We start from the raw sequence: 21,784 nt of genomic DNA on the forward strand, positions 1-21,784 counted from the left end.
GGCGAGGCCTCTGGGGGTCTCACATCCCGCCCGAGGGGACGCCACAGACGGCCAGACTTTGTTTTCCTGACTGGATTTTGAGTGCAAGAAGACAAAACATCCAAATGTGGGGAAAACATTTTCCTCTGAGGTCAGACGCAGCCCAGTCCTGGAGGCCAGACCCCAAGAGTCTCCGCGGCAGTTCCTCCAGGAGGCCGGGTCTTCCCCGAGGACCGCGTGAACGCCTGCGTTCCTGGGCTCCCAGAGCACCTGTTCCTTCTGGAAGCTGGAGTCCCCAGGTCTGAATCTCTTCCCCTGCCATCGCTGGCTTTGCCAGTTTGCACGTTCTACACAGAGGTTAAGTCAGGGATTGCTGATCATCGGGGCACAGCCGATGATCATGTCTCACCACTGACACTTAAATTCCCTCTACGTTTTAAGTGCAAAAAAATAAAGTGCAAAAAAAAAATTTGAAATTGTTGAAAGTAATCTCTGAAAGGGAAAAGAAAAAGAGCTATTTTGCTTCACTTCCTCGTGCAAGCCTCTCCTAGTTTCTGGTGTTCTGCAGTCTGTGCTCACAGAAAGGACTGAACCCCGGTGATAAGGCAGCCGCTGGACGGGGCATCCCAGCACGTTCTTTGCCCCTGACTAGGGGGGCACTTTGTTTCACTTTCCTTCCGTTTTTCTGTGTTTTTAGATTTTTAACTGTGAGCAGGAATTTTACAGACAGAATGTTTGTGTCTTTGGAGAGAAGCAGGGCTACCTCACACGGGGGCCCCCAGGGGACCCCCGTGGGCGGGGGCGGCTGCCTCTGCAAGGTCAGTGTCCACGGTTACGGCCGCCAGCCCCACCTGGTGTCTGGATGGGCCAGGGAAGCATCCAGACTGCATGTGGGAAACACAAAATACTGAGGGTGCAGGGATGTAATCCGGGAGCGGGGAGACACCTCGGGAAACCAACTCTGCTGCAGAATTTCCTTTATTTGAGTCAGTGATGAGAAGAGGTATGTGTGTGGCGGGGGGAGGCTCAGGGTGAGGACAAAGCCCCAACTTCAGAATGAAGGGACATCCCTGCCCTGGAGCCACTAAGGGACAGGGGCCAAGGAAGCTTGGGTAGGTCCAACCCAGTGGGGCCGGGGGCCCCCATCAGGGATTTGCCCTCCTTCAGGGACCCCAGGTTTCCACCGTCACCCGGACTTCAGAGGCCCTGCAGGAGTGTGCAGGGTGTGGGGGACAGAAGGCCTCGCTTGGGAGAGGAAGAGCTTCCACCCCAGGGCTACCTTCAAGGACAGGAGAGGTTATGAAGGGGGTCTTGAGGGTCTTGCTGCCAGTTCCTGCTTTCTTCAAACCTCCACGATGGGGAAGGACAGACACCAGAACTGCTGGGGATCACCTTTTTCAGGGATAGTTGGTACTCTGAGCCATCTACCTGGAAATCTGATTTTCCTTTGCAACGCAGTGGAAAAAACCTGATATTCGGGGAGCAGAGAGTTGGGGAGATAGGTTTTCGTTGCCTTGTTCTCAAGCACATGCACGAGCACACGCACACCAACATGCACGCGTATCCAGGATGGCGGGGTCACAGGGACGCTGGGTAGGAAGGCATGTGGAGCAAAGACGGGCCCAGTGTTCAACCATGTCCTTCAGGTGGGAGGCAGGTGGCTATTTCTGACGGCCTCTGGGCCTTTCTACTTGGTTTTTAGCTGCTTCAGGTACTCCAGGATGTCCGATCTGACGGTGCTGATGGGAGCCTTGTGGAACCAGCGCATGACAGGGACCCCGTTGGGCCCCACCAGGAACTTCTCAAAGTTCCAGCGGATGTCGTGGACCTTCATGGGCTCCCAGAACAGCTGGTCTGGTGAGCCCAAAAGATCAGAGGTCGGAGGGCAGGAGTTCTGGAGCAGAGATATGAAAAATAGAAAACAGTTTTTTTTTTTTTTTTCCCCGCGCTTCTGTAAGGTCCAGTTTTATCTGGAACCCTAGAGTACTCAGCATCCACGTGTCAACATGTGAACCCCCGACGTGCCCCCAGTGAACCACACATTTTAATGCAACATCACCAATACAACAACCAAGAGCTAGAGAGTATGACAGAAAATACTCCTCCCTTCCCAGTCTGCCTCTCCCATGATTATATCATGGTGCTTCAGTAAAATAATAGCTTCTGTTTTCTTTGCTAAGTCCTACCATTTCTATAGCTTTGGTGTTCTTACCCGAAAAAAGAAATGGTTCGCTTTAGAGTTGTGGTTCCCAGAGTTTGGGGCTTCATAGGGTGGTAAAGGTTTAATAACTATTTTCCGGAGATGAATGTAGAATAACCAACATTTATTTTGACACTAAGAAAAATCAAAAGTCTACCTGACTGTAAAATTTAAAATTAGCAGACTTTTAAAGGATTAGGTCGAAGAAAAATCAATAGCATCACCGTTTTTGAGCAACAGAAATGGCAATTTATAGGATTTAACAAATAATTTAATATCAGAATAAATGATGGTCTTTTAGATTCAAGGAGCTGAGCTTTGCGAAAAACTCCCCACATTGCCTTTTTTTTTTTTCTTCTTCAGTTTGCAATGGATGGGTGAAAATTTCAACGGGGACCAGACTTGTTTGGCAGACCAGCATGTGGGAACCTGGGTGGTTCTAAGACTCGGTGACGCTAAGACAAGTTGCCATACACACTCTACGTTATGAATTCCATGTCCGTCTCCCTGACTGGAGAGGAGCCTCCAGGGAAGGGCTGGGCCCTATTAGTACTTTTGGGCTCCCAGTGGGCAGAGATCCTCACACGTATGGGGGGATTCCATAAACGACCGCCGAAGAGTGAATCGCTACCCTTCAGTAAGGGGCACTGGTCCACATCAGGACTGTCACAGGTTACGTTTCCTGTAGTTGAAGCTCGAGCCTCACCGTGGACATTGCCATGATTCTTGAACTTATCTAGGCATTTCTTTCCAAGGAGTCCAACCTCGATCCAAAACGAGCCCCATGCTTTCGGGGCATCTCTGCCTATGACCAACGCTGCCAGGTGTGTGGGCACTCACCTTCAGGAAGGTAAAGACCTTCTGTTCGTTTTCTCCATTCACATCCCCTTTCTCAAAGAGCTGAAAGCTGGGGACGAAGCCGCCACCTGGACGCACGTACCTGCAATGAACCAGCGTGTTCCCAAGAGGGCGCAAGTTAGGACAAGGAGGGATGGTGAAGGCCACCATAACTCTACCACAAAAGTTAGGACAAAGAGGGAGACACGGAAGACAGGGAAGGTGAGGAAAGAGAGGCCTCTGGGAGTCAGGACATCATGCTTTATGGAGCCAGTAGAGACTTCCAAGAAAACTGGACGGCATATTTTAAGGTCAGGATCCCGATTCATTTTTATTGCCCACATTCCTGCCGTCGTCCCGTACATCTTTTCCATTGGACGTTCCCCTCATGTCATTATCAAGGAGCTCAAGGCAGAGCGAATGCTGGAGCACGGCCAGCAGGCAAGTTTGCACGCAAAGCTTCACAATGGTGTTCTTGGACCCAATGATCCAGCACCCACCCTGGAAGTTTCCAGAGGAAGCCGGCCTCCAGGCAGAAGGAGGAAGGGAAATCCTGGCAGGGTCTCTGCAGGGTCCCAGCAGGCACTCACTTGAGCCCGGAAAGGATCTCTGAGTTCTTTCCTGGTTCTTGTTTTCCAAACTGGTTGCAGGGAAAGCCCAGCACGACCACGCCATAGTGCTTCAGCTCGTCCTGAAGTGCGTTCAGTTCTGTGGGAAGACAGCAGCATGGGCAGACTGGCCTGCAGGCCACCCTGCACAGGGAAAGACCACTGGATCGATCCATTCATCATATGAATAAACTGAGGACTATGAGCGAGAAGTTCAAGGTTACAGAGACTGAGGAGGCAGAGCAGGAAGCCGGAACAGAAGTTTCCAGAAACAGACCCAAACAGCGGCCATTGTTCTTGTGTGGTGGTTCCTGTAAGTGGCTCTGCTGCGTCATCCAGTGGGGGTGCTTGTTAGAAAGCACAGGTCGGTTAGCCCTGTGGGGCAGGGGTGAGGAAAGGGGCAGGGGCGGGGGCCTGTGTGATTCTGAGTGGAAGTAACATTTAAATGCCACTGCCACCTTCCTTAGTGGTAGACTGACTGACTGGCCAAAAATTTTCAAGGCAAAGGCAAACAAAATGGACAAGCTACCCACCCCCCACGATGCCCCATGACCACACACCTGATGCCCAGGCGTCCTCCCAGGAGCACTCTCGGGTACTGTCACCTGGGCACAGAAATTCAGAGCCTGGTTCCAGAGCATTCTCTCCCCTCTTGTTTACTCTGCTTCCTTGGAACGCTCACGGGGATTCCAGACCACAAACTCCTGTGCTCTCCTGCTGCCAGGAGCTGCTGACTTGTGTCCAGAGCCTGCCAGCGTCTCATCTTCACCACTCTCAGTCCCCGCGTATTCGGTCCGCATTACCAGTGCCAGTCAGTCCACGCAGACTCCGCTCTGGGCTCTGCCGCGGCTGCCTCCCCCCAAAACCTCTTCTTAAGTGACAGTGCCTTCCTGTTTGTGTATGTTTCTTCAGCGACCGTCCGTACTCACGTTTGTCTTTAACCCTCAAGAACAGTCCCTTCCTGTGGCACAAACACCTAGCCGATCCTGGCTCTAACGCTTCGGCGGATTCCTTTAACTCTCTCAATTTCCCCATCTGGAGTAAAGTTTGAACGAGACGCTCTTTACGATTCTCATGCGCTAGTTTAATAAATTATATCGCACCAACAGAGTGGAAACTATGCCTTCGCATAAATGAGGACACTCATCACGCACTGATACACAATAACATCCAAGATGCTTGATTATGTGAAAAAGCACGGTGCGGGACTGCACGTGTGTATTCGTGTATTTCTACAGGAGAGAGGTATCTGCCTGCATAGACATTAGAGGTTTATGAAAGTCTACACCCTAAACGGACGACAGTGGTTTCCCAAAAAGAAAGAAATGTGGACGTTTGCACTATTAAAGCCTTTTGTATCTTTTACATTTTGAATGTTGTGAATACAGTCCCTTTTCAGAACAAATTTAAATTAAAACTGAACATTTAAAAGCAGATTCTCATTCCACGGAATTGCTGTTTATACATCACAACTTTGTTTTCGCTTTTTTTTTTTTAATCTTTTTTTTTTTAATTTTTTAACGTTTATTTATTTTTGAGACAGAGAGAGACAGAGCATGAACGGGGGAGGGTCAGAGAGAGAGGGAGACACAGAATGTGAAGCAGGCTCCAGGCTCTGAGCTGTCAGCACAGAGCCCGACGCGGGGCTCGAACTCACAGTCTGCGAGATCATGACCTGAGCCGAAGTCGGCCGCTTAACCGACTGAGCCACCCAGGAACCCCTGTTTTTGCTTTTTTAATTTAAGTAGGCTTCATGCCCAGTGTGGGGCTTGAACTCATGACCCTGAGATCAAGGTCACAGGCTCTACCAACTGAGCCAGCCAGGCACCTCTAAACGTCATAACTTTTAAACTTACGATATTGTTTCCAATTTAACTGTTTGAAGGGAGAAAACTGCTACTTGCTAAGTGATATTAAACTGTTATTTAGGCTCTTCTAATTAGATCCTGACGTGTTGTAAAAATTAAGTAAAAATTTAGTCTGTCGCTTTTCAGGGTTTTTCCTAGGGCCCATTGTACATAAAAAAATAATAAATATAAAGTGACCCCCCCCCAAACTATTTTAAATGTAAGATCTTTCCATAATCTGTGCTTTTGAGAGTATCTTTTTATACACAATTTCACCATTAAATTTAAAAAGTCTTTAGAGTCCCTTGGTGAATGTGAACCATTTTTTTGTGGTTCTTTGAAAATTAACTAATTATAATATATATAATACACTTTTATGTTACATATAACTATATAATTTATTTTAAATATTATATTTAATTATGTACATTATATAATTATATACGTATGATTATAATATATATTATATATAATTATGAAATTCATATAATTTTGCCTAAATCAAGCAACCCCCTGCATGTTAGCCCTTGTAGGCTGCTGTAACAAAATACCATAGACCTAGAGGCTGAGGAACAATAACAGTGTATTGCTCACAGTACTGAAAACTGGAAGCCGGAAGTCATGGTGCCGTTGTGGTAGGTTCTGGCGAAGACTCTCTACTCTACCAGACTGCACACTGCCCAGCTTCTCCCTGTGTCCCCCCACGGTGCAAGGGCTGGGCGTTCCGTGGCGTCTAATCCCTCCATGGGGGTCCCACCCTCGTGACCTTCTCCCTGTGTCCCCCCACGGTGCAAGGGTTGGGCGTTCTGTGGGGTCTAATCCCTCCATGGGGGCTCCACTCTCATGACCTCAGTACCTCCTGAAGGCCCCATCTCCTATCACCATCATATTGGGCATTAGGATTTCAACATATGATTTTGGGGGGACACAAACATTCAGACCATAGCACCTGCTAAGTATTAATTTTAAAATATCAAAATTTAGGGGCGCCTGGTGGCTCAGTCAGAAGTGTGTGAGACTCTTGATCTTGGGGTTGTGAGTTCGAGCCCCACATGGGGTATAGAGATTACTTAAATTAAAACTTAAAAAAAAAAGAGAAAGTTCTTGGATTTCTTATTATTGGAGTTCTGTTCCATTAAGACAACTTGATGGGAATAAAAAGAAAAAAGGACAAATCGATGGGACTTTCTATTTAAAAATTTTTAAAAATTTATTTATTTTGAGAGAGAGAGAGAGAGAGTGAGCACGTGAGCAGGGAAGGGGCAGAGAGAGGGAAAGAGAGAGAATCCCAAGCAGGCTCCACACTGACAGCATGGGGCTCGATCTCACACACCTCGGGATTGCGACCTGAGCCAAAATCAAGAGTCGGACGCTTAACCAACCGACTAAGCCGCCCAGGCTGGGCGCCCAGGAAATTTGTTTTTGATCAGTTGAATAGATACCAATGTGGACATGTCAACATGTGGGACATTCTTCTTGAAAGCTGTTCGTGTATTATTTTGATTCCGTTCTTTGTGGCGTTTGGTGCACTTAACCTTTTGAATTAACCTTGAAAACAAGCATTTTAAAAAGGCAGAAAAATTCTTGGTGTGTCAGAAACTGCATTTATCTCTACTGCAATCCATCTAAAACTTTAAATAACCGCGTCTGGACCAGCAGGGAACCCACAGTCTTCCCCAGGAGCTCACGGAAAGAAAGAATCCACCTCAGGCGTGGCAGAAGGTCGGGCCAGGTTGGGAGAGATACAGCACCTTCCCAAACGGCCACCACACCAAAGATCATCGCTCAGAAAACCACATCTCCCTCTTCTGTCCTGCGGCAGTGCCGTGGAACCCGAGTGTGTTCCAAAAGATCAGAGATCAGTCCTCTCTGCTGTTGTCAGCAGCGGGCAAGAAAGACGGAGGCGGCCCCTGAAAGCCAGGCTCTGGCCTGGGAGTCCAGCCACGGCTTGGCGTTTCCCTGGTACAGTTAGTTACGCAGGACATCAGTGTCGCACAACACGGGACCACGAGGACTTAAGACAAAACAAGACCGCTCCGTAATCACATTGGCACACAGACAAAACATGAACCCTGTCCAAATCGCAAAAATGCCCCAAATTTCCCTACAGTTTAGCCTTATTTTATCCTCCTACCTCGTAGATAGGATCTACTGAGACAAAAATTTTTTTTTTAATTTTTTTTTCAACGTTTTTTATTTATTTTCGGGACAGAGAGAGACAAAGCATGGACGGGGGAGGGGCAGAGAGAGAGGGAGACACAGAACTGGAAACAGGCTCCAGGCTCTGGGGCTCGAACTCACGGACCGCGAGATCGTGACCTGGCTGAAGCTGGACGCTTAACCGACTGCGCCACCCAGGCGCCCCACAAAAATTTTTTTTAATGTTTGTATATTTTTGAGAGAGAAGGACAGAGCATGAGTGGGGGAGGGGCAGAGAGAGACACACACACACACACACACACACACACACACACACACACATACAATCTGAAGCAGGCTCCAGGCCCTGAGCTGTCAGTACAGAGCCCGACACAGGGCTCGAACTCATGAACGTGAGATCATGACCTGAGCTGAAGTCAGACACTTAACCGACTGAGCCCCCCAGGCGTCCCTATGAAGGCGTATCTTTTTTTTTTTTTTTTTAAATGTTTTATTTTACTTTTGAGACAGAGAGAGACAGAGCATGAGCAGGGGAGGGGCAGAGAGAGAGGGAGACACAGAATCCGAAGCAGGCTCCAGGCTCCAAATTGTCAGCACAGAGCCCAATGCGGGGCTCGAACTCACGGACCGCGAGATCATGACCTGAGCCGAAGTTGGATGCTTAACTGACTGAGCCCCTCAGGCGCCCCTATGAAGGTGTATCTTAATCATTGTCACAGAACTGTCCCCACTTCTTCACTTCCTGACAGCATCCAATTCAGGGCAAAGCTTCCACCCCTTGAATTCTGCCCCAGAGCACCTAACACAAGCCCAGATTCTCAAATAAGTTCTTTCCAGCACCTTCTTACTGAGGAGCCCCATGGTTCCCCACAGTAAATGTTCTACCTCAGGGCGTCGAGGAACAAACCACCTCGTTTGGTGACAGGCACGTTGCTGGCCTCTGACTGCATCTTCGGGAGAATCTTATTTCTCAGATCTGGAGATAATTCTGTTGGCCCCCAAGGAGTAGAGTGGTGGCAGGACTGAGGGGGACGGACGCATGTGATCACCACCCCCTCCCCCAATGGCAAATTGGGAAAACCTCTGGAATTAGGATGTGGCCATCTGACAAAGCTGGTTCCAAAAGAATTGAAACACGCGTTCTTACCAGGATACTGAGCTGTCAAGCCACAGTAGGAGGCCACGTTGACGAAGAGGACGACCTTGCCCGCGTACTGCTTGAACTGGATGTAGTCCCCGTCACTGAGCGTGAGGGCACCGTACTCGTAGATGGTGCCTGTCACCCCCGTATAGCAATCCATCTGGAATGTAACAAAAACAACCATAATGAGATGATATTGACATAAACAATGATCCCCAACACCCGTGGACTTTTGCAAAGTGCTTGACGGTCTTTCACGTAGTACCGTGGAAGTCTAAGAACTGAGGACACTTTTTCCAGCAATATTTTTAGTTATGGCGAGGCCACCACTAGAATGTGTGTCTTGTAAGTGACATTCCTTTTTGTGTGTGTGGGGGGGTGTCTGGCTTCGTTGGTAGAGCACATGACTCTTGATCTTGGGGGTGTGAGTTTGAGCCCCACATTTGGTGTAGAGATTATTTAATTTTTAAAAAATGTTTACTTACTTTTGAAGGAGAGAGAGAGAAAGAGAGACAGAGCATGAGTGGGGGAGGGGCAGAGAGAGAGGGAGAAACAGAATCTGAAGCAGGCTCCAGGCTCTGAGCTGTCAGCACAGAGCCCGACAAAAAAAGTGCCTGTATGTGCATGTGTATATATGCGCATGCACATATGTGTAGGCACACACATGTGCATTTATGTGCACGTGTGTGTGCATGCACGTGTGTATATGTCTGCATGCACGCACACATGTATGTGCACACGAACATGTGTGTATGTGTGTGCACGTGTGACGCTCTAGCCGTCCCTGGAAGATCAGCACGAGTGTCCCCCGTGCTCTGACACTGCACGCTAACACCATGCTCCAGTCATCCCAGCCCTTCTAGAGTTTGCTTAAGAGATCTCTGCGGTTTTACATCCATTTTTCATCTATACGTTCTTAAACTGTGATTTCCTTCCCTCAGAGCTGGGCCAATAACACGTTCTCCATCTGGGTCCCATGGAGGCCGTGCCCAGAGCTTTGCCAGTGCGGTGCTCACTGGTACAGAACTCATCTTTCTTGTCCCCTGTTGTGGACAGCCGTGACTGCCCCTGTATGAAATGGGACACAGGGGAAGGAGGTGCCCACCCACAAGCAGCCGTGTTCCAGGCAGACCGGGCCGGGGGACAGGCTGGACGGCTCTTGTCTGAGGAGATGGCAGACCCCCCGAGACTTCACAGAAGTCAGAGGATTCTAGAACGATGGAGCGGGAGCCTCCAGGGATCTGGTCCATAAAGGACGGCCTGGAGCAGTAAGGGGACCGTCTATGGACGAGCTTCCGCAAGGAAAGGCCACATGCTGTGCACTTCTCGAGTCTGTAGCTGCTTCCTCACTGTCCTGGAGGAGGAGGTGACCCTGAGCAGGTGCCTTCTCTAGGTGTCCGCCCGTTCGTCCACACCTGAGCACACACGTTGATCCAAACGTCTGGGAACGCTGGCCTCCGAACGCCCCTAAGATGCCGTCATCCGTGCGCCTTTGTTCCTGTGCCTCTGCCTTGGCTCCACGCAAACCCTTCCTACTAGTTGCCTTTTCGCTACTTAACTTAAAACATCACATGCAGCGGCGCCTGGGTGGCTCAGTGGGTTAAGTGACCGACTTCAGCTCAGGTCATGATCTCACAATTTGTGGGTTCCAGCCCCACGTCGGGCTCTGTGCTGACAGCTCAGAGCCTGGAGCCTGCTTCGGAATCTGTCTCCCTCTCTCTCTGCTCTTCCCCTGCTCATGCTCTCCGTCTCTCAAAAATAAACAGTAAAACACACACACACACACACACACACACACACAGAAATCATTCCAAGAGCTGTGATGCGTGCACCTCTTGCCTTCGTGCGACCTTACCTCTGGGCTCAACAACAACTCCCGGCTTTTGTCTCTCACGTGGATATCACCCCGTAAGTGGGACACAGAACCCCAAGAAAGCTGTACACTTGAAGGATGGACCTTCCCAACTCCAAGGTGAGTTCTGCTCCAGTCTGAAGGGATCAGGATACTCTAAAATGCAGCCGTTTATTCAGAGGACGGCTTTCTACCACTGCAAGTCCACGCCAACCAGGCGGTAGTGGCTGGCACAGACCGGGTGCCTCCCACAGGTTGCGTCTTGTCCTCTCACGGAGGGGAAATGCTCTTACAACAGCTACCAGTCTTTGGGCATTTTATATGCATCATCTTACACATCACAGGGACCCAATGGCAGAGCGCTCAAAGTGGGTTGCGGACCTAGACAAGTATCACCTGGGGACATATTAGCAATGGAAGTTCCTGGGTTCTCCCGAGACCTGTGGAATCGGAAACTTTGCGCGTGATGGGAGAAGAACGAACAAAGGCCGAGTTTTGCTGTGGCTCGCAGTCTCCAGGCAGGGCTCCCGAGGCATGTAGACCGTAACACTCCTACAGCTCCTGCGAGACTTCCTCTCACGTTTTACCACTGCAGCTTTGCTCTGGTCAGTGTGACTTCACTAAGCACAAACACCCCCCTACATATACGTTAGCAATCGTCACCAAACATACGGATCAATACACATCTGGAGGGTCTCAGGACTGAGGTCTTACTAAACAGTAATAACTAACCTTATCGTAACAGCAGCTCGCCCCTCAAGGCCTTGGAAGCCTTGCTTCCAAATTCCTGACACTTATGCTGTCCCCCAACCTCCTGTAATCGGTCACTCCTCACAACCCCAGTGCAGCTCTTCCTGTCCCCGGGTCCTGTCCCTGTGCTATAATGAAACCACCTTTCTGCACTGAAAACGTCTCAAGACTTCTTTCTTGACTGTTCATGGGGGGCCTCCCACCTGGTTGTTGTCTGGGGGTCCCTGCACTTTACCACGGTATCCTCCACCTTCTACAGAGGAGGGGGAGGCCAAGAAAAAGGGACGTAACTGGTTTAAGGCCACAAGTGAGGCTGTTTTTGAATGAATTTGTCTGGTTTTAAAGTTTAAACCTGTCGGTACCTCAAGGCACCTACGGAGTCCCCACCCTGCGTCCTAAGGCTCGTACACACATGTTTTACAGGGTGGCTGGTGACCTCCAGTGTGGGGACTTCGGGGCATCAGGCGCTTTGCGACCTGAGAGCAAATCCTCCTCCTCTGGTACAAGCTTTGTCCCCCAGCCCACCCCCAACCGCTGCTCACCAGCCCACGTCCCCTAAAACTACATTGGGCCAACAAATACTGGCCTTGTGTGTTTTATTGTTCCCCGGGAAAAAAAAGCCCCTGTTCCCTGACCCTGACGCCCCAGAGTGCATCCCGGCATCAGCTAGCTCTTTTCCCACGAGCTCCAGACCAGGGGCGCGGCGCCCAGGCAGCCTGGGTCCCACCTGCGGTGGCACCACCGCCCGGCAGGGGGCCGCTCAGCAGGGCTCCGGACACCTCGGCCTCGGACGAGGCCCCGCAGGCCAGGTGAGTCGTCGGGCGCTGCGGTCCGCTGGGTCCCCAACGGGACACTCACCCTCATGGTCTGCGGTTTCGGGGCCGGCTGAGCGAGGCCTCCCAGGAACAGGGGGAAGAGGCACGAAGCCCAGAGCGGCGGGGCCATGGCCGGTGCGCGCTCGCCCGGGAGGCTCTGCGCTGTCCCGGAGCGTCGGCCCCTTTTGAGCGCCCGGCGGGAGCGGGGCGAAGGCGCGCCCTCCAATCGCAGGGCGGCGTGCACGCGCGCGCGCACACACACACACACACACACACACACACACGCGCCCGCACCTGACCCCTCCCCTCTCCCCTCCTCACTCTCCCTGTCCGCTCCCCGCTCCCCCTGCCCGCTCGCCCCTCCCTCGCGCCTACCGCCCTCCGCTAGCCCGGGTGCATCCGGGAGACGTCTTGCACCTGTTCCGGCGCACGTGTCCGGGCGGGTGGCGGCGGAGGCCACTCTCTGGGACCGGGAAGTGCCGTCCCCACCCTCCCCAAGTGACCGGCCGCCCCTGGGTGTTCCCCGCTTTCTGGAAGTGAAGCTGCCGCCACTGAATCAGAATCTGCTTTTTCAAAAACGAGCGTCACGTGGTTCGTGTGCGCAGTAAAGTTTGAGAAGCGCAGTCCTGGAGGACGGTACCTCTCGGTCCTGTGTCCCGAACCTCCATCAGTAGTCACGGCGCACTGTGTTTCCTAATGACGCAGTCCGGCCGCGGGGCCCGAGAGTGCCCCGGAGAGGACCTCGTTCGCGTAGGTGGCGCAGCCGGGGGGTCACACCTGCAGGGCGGTCGCAGGAGAGAACGACCTACACTGTGAGTCCGGAGCGGCCCTGGGCTGGGGTCTCTCTCTGTAAAGCACCTGCCCGCTTCCTCCGAAACACCTGTCATTGCGAGGCCCTAGCGGACACCGGGCGGGGGCGCTGCAAGGCGTGTGACTGGGTGGAGAGGCGCCCCCACCCGCTCTCCCACCTGCTCCCGCCGGTTTGCCCGCCGGCTCGGCTCGGCTAAAGACCCCTGTGAACGGAGGTGCTAAGTCCTTCCTTCTCGGCTATAAGCCCTTTCCGCTCCGCCTCTGCCAGGATCACCCGCGCGCGCCTCTGCGCCTGACCCCGAGGCTGGCGAACTCTCTGGAAAGACAGGCTTCCCGTCGGCTCAGATCTCCCGGCTCTTCTCAAGGGCCTGTAAACTAGCCTGGTCGCTGGTCCCTATTCCAGCCTGCAGGTCCCCAGGACATTTGCAGCAGCTGAGAAGGCTCCTTCCGGGGGGGGGGGGGGCGCGCAGACCTACACGCACTCCCAGGCTCTCCGGCCTCTCCCCGCTCTCAGCCCCCAAATAATGGCCCAACCGCAGACTATGAGGTGACTATGAGGTGCCGGAGACCATTGAGTTCAAGACCCCTGTGCACCACTGACCAGCTCCTTGACGCAGAAAAGGCTCAGGTCTCTGAACCTTAGTTTTCTCATCTGTAATATGGGCATAATTAATAGTGTCTACCTGCTAGGCTTCAGCAGTGCTGATAACGATACAGGACTGAGGCCAGCGCCTGACACGGGCAAGCAGCCATTCACACACTCCTCTTCCTGCTTGAGGAACCTGAGGCTGGAGGGAGGTCACCAGCGGGTCATGGTGAGATGAGAGCAAACCCGGGGTTCCTGTTGTAGGCCCCTTGGTCTTCTCCCATATGGATCATCAGTTGTGACTAAATCCCCACCATCTCTCATGTGGACATTTGCTCATCATACAGTAACCTGCCCTTGAGTGGTGAGGACCCTTCATCACAGATCATGAGTAGGGCGTATGGCCCCAAACCCCAGCTCCCCAGGTCTCGTTCCAACATTCCTCGTGAACTTTCGAGCACCTTGGGTTGAGGCTTCCAGCAACCAGAAGTGAAGGTGTGGGGCGCACACCAGGATGCACCTGTCTCCGGTCCACCGGAATGAATGTCAGGGCTCCGTTCCCCTTCTCTCCTCCTTCGGAGCCTGCATCCTGACCTGCTTCCAGGAATTTTGCTTTGGTCCGTCCCTTGTCTCCTTCCTTCCAGAGTCTTCTGTGTCCGTCTTCCTCCACGCTCCGCCTGTGTTGTATGATCTTCTGGGGATCAACTTTGTTGACACCACTCTTATGTTGAAAATGCTTTGGTTCCTCCCTAATTCCTACACCTTTAATTTGAAATTCTATGGAGCACTCCAGATTTGACATCGGCCCAATTTCCGGGCCTATCCTTCACTCTGTAAATACTACGTTTCTGGCAGATTGAACTTGCTCCATCACCCCAAGTCCACCTATCAGGGTGTTGAGTCTTGACCTCTTAGGTAAAACCTGGGCCAGTACTTTGGGATCGTTCCTGAAAGGTTTCTTGATAGATTAGTTACATATTTTTATCAAAAATAATGGGACACAATTCTATCAAATAAGACTTCAGAGGTAACTCTCTGAGGCCCGAGATACTAATCAGGTCCTAAAGAGCTTGACCAGGCCTTGAACTGGACCCAAGATCAGGTCTGCTAAAGCCTAGGGCAGAAAAGGGTGAGACTCAGATCAGTTTGTCTCAGTCGCTGTTTCTGTGACCCAGTCAGGACTGAGCAGTTTACAGGACATCGGGAGGGGTCCTGGGGTGGGGGCGGGGGGCAATGATCTGCTCCAGATCATAGGGAGGGGTCCTAAGGGGATCAGTGATCTGCCCCAGATCATAGGGTGTTATGGGCTGAATCATGTTCCCCCAAAAGATATATTGAAGCCCTAACCCCCTGGACCTCGGAATGTGGCCTTATTTGAAGATAGGATTGCTGCCAGTGTGACAAGTTGAGGTCATACTAGAGTATGGTGGGCCCCTAATCCAATGTGACTGGCGTTTTTTATAAAAGGATGGCCATGGGGCATCTGGGTGGCTCAGTCGGTTAAGTGTCAGACTCTTGATTTCGGTTCAGGTCATGATTGCAGGGTTCGTGGGATCAAGTCCCACATTGGGCTGCTCGCTGATATCATGGAGCCTGCTTGGGATTCTCTCTCTCTTCCTCTCTCTCTGCCCCTCCCCCACTCACTCCTGCTCTCTCTCAAAAAAAAAGAAAAGAAATGTTACTTGGCTTCAAATCTAACTTTTTGTTTGACTTTAAAACTTCTTTGACTTCTTTAAATGCACTAACAACACGTATTTGGATTTTGAGAAGAGTGATGATTTTGCTGTTACCTTTCTGTCCAAGTTCATGACTACTACAGCCTTACCCTTGAGCATGCCTCAGATCCAGGCTGGCTGTGGCCTTCAGGAGGGCCGCTGGTCCTGAAACTGTCCTCGGGGGCCCTGCCACCATTGCCAGAGATCCCACCCTCATCTGCTCCGAGAGACCATTCTTGTGTTCAGTGAGGCAAAGGAAACAACGCGTGCGGGGGAACGTGCCCTTTCCCAGGTGAAGCCAATGTCCACTATTCCCACCCACATGTTCCAGGGAGTGGCCCCGTGTCCACGCACAACTGTGGGCGCTGGAGACCCCGTGGCAGCCATGAGAGTTAACCAACTTGTCCTCCGTAGACCCAGCCGCCCCCAGCAAGGCGATGTCCCAGAGCCTCTGTGAGTCTGGCCTTCCTCCTCCCTGGGAAGGAAGGGACACTTCAAGCCAAAGCCTGTCACCTGGGCAGGGATCTGGGACTATGAGATGAACATCTTCACTGCCTTTGACACTTTGTATCTTTTCATTTCTCCACATCTTTTGGGTTGTTTCCTTGTTTGTTTATTTTGAGGAAGAGAGAAAGCAGGGGAGGGGCAGAGGGAGGGAGAGAGAGAGAGAATCCCAAGCAGGCTCTGAGCTGTCAGCACAGAGCCCATCGCGTGGTTCGAACCCACAAACCGTGAGATAATGACCTGAGCCTAAATCAAGAGTAGGACGCTCAGCCGACTGAGCCACTCAGGTGCCCCCATATTTCCACATCTTTTAAGAGGAGGCCACCAGACCTCTTGGTGATTTAATTTGACCAGATTTCACCTTGGGAAGATTGGAAAGAGAAAGTATTGACTCGGAAACCTCTAAAAGTTTAATGCTTGAGTATTTTAGCTTCTTGAATTCATATATGGGCTTTCAGAGGCCCAGAAAGTGGAGCGATTGCCCCTCTGGCCTCGGGTGGCCTTACCTGAAAAGCAAGCACTGGTCTCTGTCCCTGTGCCGTCAGGTCAAGTCAGGGGCCATGAAGGGAAGCTGGGAAGTGTCACCTCTTCCAGGGGACTCTCCACCAATGGTTCGCGCCAAGTTCTGGCCTGGGAGGTCCCTGCAGCTCCCAGCCTACGTTGGGGCAACTCGTCCTTTCTCTGGACACGACCTGCAGGAGCAAAGTAGAAACGCAGGCTTCAGAAGGGGCGGAGAAGATGGGAGAAGCAGAGCAGTGGTGAGGGGAGAGGGGACACCAGGGGCGCAGGGGAAGGAGCGAACAGAGCACGAGGAACGGAAAGGGAGGAGAATCAGTCTGCATCAACTCCCTGTTTACTGAGTATCAGGAATATTTAGGTAGATTTTCTTATGAAAGCATCACCAGAATAACCATAAGGTTAATACTTTCTCCGTGTTATAAGTAAGGATATAAATACAGAGTAAAAACAAATAGCTCCCCAAGTCCCAGGCCGAGTAATATGTCGAGCTGGGACTCACACTCAAGTATGTCCTGATCCCAAATCCGGACCCTGTGGTAACTGAAGTAATGGCCCCCAAAGATTTCAGGTGTTAATCCCCGGAACCCAGACGTTATCTTATCTGGCAGATTTTGCAGATGTGATCAAGTTAAGGATCTTGGGATAAAGGGATTACCCCCGGATGATCTGAGTGGGCGCTAAATACAATCACACGCATTCTTAGGGGAGGGAAGCAGGGAGATTTTGCTAAGAAGACAGGACAGGTAGGACAATGGGAGCAGAGGTTGGAGCAGCGCCAGGAAGGGGTCACGAACCTTCTTCCAGTTGCTCTTGACGTGTTCCTCCTTCTGAGCCCTTACCACAAGCAGCCTTTCATATCTCTGTTCCTGCAACAGTGAGGTAAGGCATTTTGGGCTTTTTCTATCATGAACCTCAAGATTCTTCGAGTCTCCACACATTATCCAATTCCAAAGCCACTTTGAGATATGTATAAAACGGATAAATATATAGATATATCCCTATTTATATCTACATTTATCTCCTATTAAATATGTAGATGTCTAAAAAATAAATATGTAGATATCTGTATCAATGTAGGTGTATTTATGTTTGTGTATATATGTATAGGTAGAGAGACAGAGAGGGAGGGAGGGCGATTTATTATAAGGAATCGGCTCATGTACCTGTGGAGGCTGGGAAGTCCCGAGATTGGCTATCAGCTGGCTGAGAACCAGGACAACTGATGCAGTTCTAGTCTGAGTTTGAAGGCAGAAGACTGGTGCTCCAGCTCGAAGACAGGCAGAGTGAAAGAATTCTTTCTTACTCAGCCATTTTTTTTTTTTTTTTATGTTTAGACTTTCAACAGATAGGATGAGGCCCACCCACGTTGTGGAGAGCAATCTGTTTTCCTCATGCTGCCAATTTAAGTGTTACTCCCGGGGCACCTGGGTGGCTCAGTCGGTTGACCATCCGGCTGTTGGTTTTGGCTCAGGTCATGATCTCACGGTTTTGTGGGTTCAAGCGCCGCGTTGGGCTCTGTGCTGACAGTGTAGAGCCTGCTTGGGATTCTCTCTCTCCCTCTGTCTCTCTCCCCCACTCATGCTATCTCTGTCTCTCAAAATAAATAAATAAATGTTACTTTCATCTGCGTGATGAATCACTAAATTTTACTCATGAAACCATTATTACACTATATGTCAACTAACCTGGATTTAAGTAAAATTTAAAAAATTAAAAAATATGTATATATGTCACTCTCATCCGGAAACACCCTCACAGACACACTCAGAAATAATGTTCACCCAAAATATATGGGCACCCCATGGCCCAATCAAGTTGACACAATAAAATTAACCATCATGGTAAATGTATTATGAAGATTGACAATGTGAACATCTTTTTCTTTATATATTTAGATAGGTAATGTCTATGTTTAATCACGACAGTACTATACCATATAATTATATAATTCAAGAGATTGGATATAGTGTTATAAAATTCTAAGGTCTTTATATTGCCAAGAGGGTAAAATGAAGCAGATTAACTATTTATGAATAGAATCTGATATATCCCGGATGCATTTTGTAATCTCAAAGAATGTTCAAAGTGTATATAATCATCAACCTTATGGGAGTGGGGGAGGGGGAATAAACATATACCAAATAGTTCAAAAGAAAACTAGAATGAGAGACTATTGGATATAGAACAGAAGAGACAAAATAGACACCTAACACAGAAAGATAAATAATGCTTGAAAGTAAAGGGTAGGGGGCGCCTGGGTGGCGCAGTCAGTTGAGCGTCCCACTTCAGCCAGGTCACGATCTCGCGGTCCGTGAGTTCGAGCCCCGCGTCGGGCTCTGGGCTGATGGCTCAGAGCCTGGAGCCTGTTTCCGATTCTGTGTCTCCCTCTCTCTCTGCCCCTCCCCCGTTCATGCTCTGTTTCTCTCTGTCCCAAAAATAAATAAAAACGTTGAAAGTGAAGGGTAGGAGTTACTAAGCATAAATAAACCAAAATAAAATTTGCTATGTTGTTTACAGACAAGGTAGACTTTAAGGCAAAATGGATAACAAAGGATTTAGAAAAAATTTTCGTACTGATTAAGCATATAATTCACCAGGAAGATAAAATTACTGTAAGTCTGTAAGCACCTAATAGCATAACTAACAATATATAAATTAAAAATTGACAGAAAATGGGTCACCTGGGTTGCTCAGTTGGTTAAGCATCTAACTCTCAATCTCAGCCCTGGTCTTGATCTCAGTGTTGTGAGTTCAAGCCCTGAACTGGGCTCTGTGCTGGGTGTGAAGGCTACTAGAAAAAAAAAAAAAAAGTTATTAAAAATTGACAGAACTCTACAGAGAAATATACAAATCTGCATATAGTGGAAAATTCTAACATACTTCTTTTAGTAACAGAAAAAGCAGGAAAAACATGAATAATGGCATATGAGATTTAATCAGCACAGTTATCAAATTAGACCTAGCAGACATATATAGAACACCTAACAACTGCAGAATACATATTAAAGCACACATGGAATATTTACAAAAATTGACCATATGCTGGGCTATAAACCAACTATAAATTTGAAATGAAATGAAATTTGAAATTTGAAAGTATACAGATCTCATAGAGCAGAGTAACAGGATCAACCAGAAAAGCCTGCTCGTGCATTCCTGCTGACCTACAACATATTTCCATGCATCTGCCGTGCGTGTGATTCTACTTCTTAGATTTCTAGCAAAGACATGCTTTCGAACTATTGTCTCCTTGTTCTTAGCATGCGGAGCCTTGATTGGTTTAGGTCCCCAGGAAGCCCTAGCATATGCATAGATGAGCGTACAGAGGCTTTTTACACAAGCTTTGCTTGTACAAGGTCACCAGTTCCAGAACTGTCCTGGGCACCACACTTCGATGCCACAGCACACGTACAAGCACGGAATGTTACTTCTGTGCACTAGCTCTCGGAGCTCAGAAGGCCTGTGTGTGTGTGTCTCCTTCCGTGGGGGCAGGTAGGGCCTCCCACAGGCACAGCCGCGGACTTACAGTTTTTCAGGCTATAGCCTGAACCAATAGCTCAGGACCAGAGAGACACTCTGAGCTTCTAGGGATAGCTGTATTTGTTTCAAATGCTCTGAATACATTGGGAACTGGACACATATTTGGCCACAACATCCACTCTCAGTTTCTAGATGAAACTCATGTCCTTAGAGGAAAAGATTTTCTGTTCCTGCTATTTTAAGCAAACCTAACATCGCTACAGACAGCAAGAGTATTGAGGGATCGGGAACCCCTTGGTGTTATAAACCGTAGTGCGCAGCGTCATTTTTCTAGAGAGTGAGGAGTCCATAGTTTTCAACAGATCTGTAAAATGGCTTACGTGCGTCCAACCAGATCTATGAGCTATTACTCTAAGACATCTAGAGGTCTACCTATTCATCCGACGAGTGTTCATTAAGCTCCGGATGAATAAAAGCAGGTGACTTTTAGACAAGCTGGACAGAGTGAGCTGCACTGGACAGAGTGAGGTTTACACCTCATGGGTAGGTAGACCATAAAGCGATGTATGCTTGTTTCACTGAATAAACAAGGAAGTTGCAGAATTTGAGAAGCCCTGGAAAGAAGACCACAGATGAGATCACACGGCGTAACCAGGAGGAGTCGGAGGGGGTCCCTCCATCCAGGGGACCCGGGAGGTGAGACCTGGGACACGGCAAGACTTAGGGAGAGGCAGCGCCGGGTGGAGGTGGCTGGCAAGACCCAGAACAGACCGGAGCGGCTGGAGGATGCGAGGGCTCCGACTCCGGGGCGCCTCGTGGTCGTTTGGATTCTGTACGTTCGCTGAGCAGCCTTGGGACCTGCAAGCGGGAAAACACCGTGTCAGATTTAACCGAGTATTTTCACAACGTTCACTCGCCTGCTGCATCGTAAAGGGCCTGTGGGGGCCCAAATCGAGGCAGATGACCGATCATTTCTTCCTCCCTTCATGAGTTCATCTAGTTTCTCTGCGTTACCGGCTCGCTCGGTTCTTGACCCAGACGCACGGAAGGGTGGAGACGCGACACCAGAGTGGGGGCATAGCTCATAGGGCTGCTACGTACCGTTCACGCAACAGAGAAAGCTGGCCACTGCGGAGCGAGAGTGGGACCGGCCCCGGAAGCTCTAGCCGCATCGTCTTAAATCTGCTTCGTGTACGAGCAGATTGGGCTTGGATTGACTTGTTTGACCGGCAGCTGGTGGGTCCATCACACTTTGGCTTGGAGCATGCGCCTGCCCCTGATGCATTGTTCTAACTGTATTTATTCACGCATTGCGTATTTATGGGTTTCTAACGAGCTTTTGCTGTGACCGGAAGGGCAAGTTGTACCTTTTGTGCGCATGCTCAGCTCTTGGAGCTCCCCCCCCCCCCCCGCCCCGCCCCCGCTGTGGCTTCTGAGCCGGCTCTGCGGTTAGGCCTTTCCTGTCCTGTTATTCCTTGGAGGTGGCTCGGAGGTTGTGGCCTGCACCTGCTTTATCCCTCCTCACGCACGTCTAACTACCTGCCTCCTAATTCAACAAATACCTACTGGAAGCCAGCTTACATCCTGACGCTCTTCCTTAGAACATGCTCTGATTTATGAATTTACATTTTTATTTGTTCTGTCCGCAGGTAGAAACGCTATTTCAGGTCAGATTCGATCAATATAAAGCACATTTTTTGGAAGACTGTGCACTAATCAATATAGTCCAAGATCGCATTCTTTTCTCTAATATCCTTGGAACACTATCAGTTCACTCATTTTTATTTTTTATTATTCACTTTGGCCTTAATGTCAACCAAAAGTCAGTCTAAGTTTATATGAATTGCCATTTTGAGATTGGTGCCCATTTCAGTTTACCCACCCAGGAAATTGAACTTTAAAAAATATTTTTTAATGTTTATTTATTTTTGATAGAGTGTGAGTGGTGGAGGGGCAGAGACAGGGAGACACAGGATGCAAA

The 21,784-nt window shown here is 49.8% G+C and overlaps 1 protein-coding gene and 1 long non-coding RNA gene across 8 annotated transcripts; both read right to left on the bottom strand.

Annotated features, from left to right (window-relative positions):
* Positions 1-939: 939 nt before the first annotated feature.
* GPX6 (glutathione peroxidase 6) lies at positions 940-17,662 on the bottom strand. Of its 4 annotated transcripts, XM_040457094.1 has the most exons (6): positions 17,118-17,662; positions 16,311-16,496; positions 8,779-8,932; positions 3,607-3,724; positions 3,020-3,119; positions 940-1,873 (listed from the first exon to the last, which is right to left on the bottom strand). In XM_040457094.1, the coding sequence occupies exons 3-6, from the start codon at positions 8,930-8,932 to the stop codon at positions 1,667-1,669; spliced, it is 579 nt and encodes a 192-aa protein (XP_040313028.1). In that variant the 5' UTR covers positions 16,311-16,496; positions 17,118-17,662; the 3' UTR covers positions 940-1,666. The 4 variants fall into 4 exon arrangements, with proteins under 4 accessions (XP_040313028.1, XP_040313030.1, XP_040313029.1 ...); XM_040457096.1 differs by lacking the exons at positions 16,311-16,496; positions 17,118-17,662 and adding an exon at positions 12,830-12,914; XM_040457095.1 differs by lacking the exons at positions 16,311-16,496; positions 17,118-17,662 and adding an exon at positions 12,607-12,712.
* Positions 17,663-19,063: 1,401 nt separating this feature from the next.
* Positions 19,064-21,158, bottom strand: LOC121018354 (uncharacterized). Of its 4 annotated transcripts, none has more exons than XR_005785160.1 (3): positions 20,905-21,158; positions 20,236-20,661; positions 19,064-19,114 (listed from the first exon to the last, which is right to left on the bottom strand). It is a non-coding gene; the product is annotated as an uncharacterized LOC121018354 (long non-coding RNA). The 4 variants fall into 4 exon arrangements; XR_005785162.1 differs by having other exon boundaries at positions 20,818-21,158; XR_005785163.1 differs by having other exon boundaries at positions 19,065-19,111.
* Between the last annotated feature and the right edge of the window lie 626 nt (positions 21,159-21,784).

Source organism: Herpailurus yagouaroundi, unplaced genomic scaffold, assembly GCF_014898765.1.
Source record: "Herpailurus yagouaroundi ecotype Mexico unplaced genomic scaffold, PumYag 219, whole genome shotgun sequence".
Taxonomy (NCBI): Eukaryota; Metazoa; Chordata; class Mammalia; order Carnivora; family Felidae; genus Herpailurus; species Herpailurus yagouaroundi.

Excerpts from the sequence above, each read along its gene's own strand:
- GPX6 (XM_040457093.1), bottom strand. The coding sequence starts at position 12,319 with ATGGCCCCGCCGCTCTGGGCTTCGTGCCTCTTCCCCCTGTTCCTGGGA. Across the intron at positions 3,120-3,606 it reads GAGATCCTTTCCGGGCTCAA|GTACGTGCGTCCAGGTGGCG; the intron begins GTGAGTGCCTGC and ends GGTTCATTGCAG. Across the intron at positions 1,874-3,019 it reads AGGTCTTTACCTTCCTGAAG|AACTCCTGCCCTCCGACCTC; the intron begins GTGAGTGCCCAC and ends TCTCTGCTCCAG.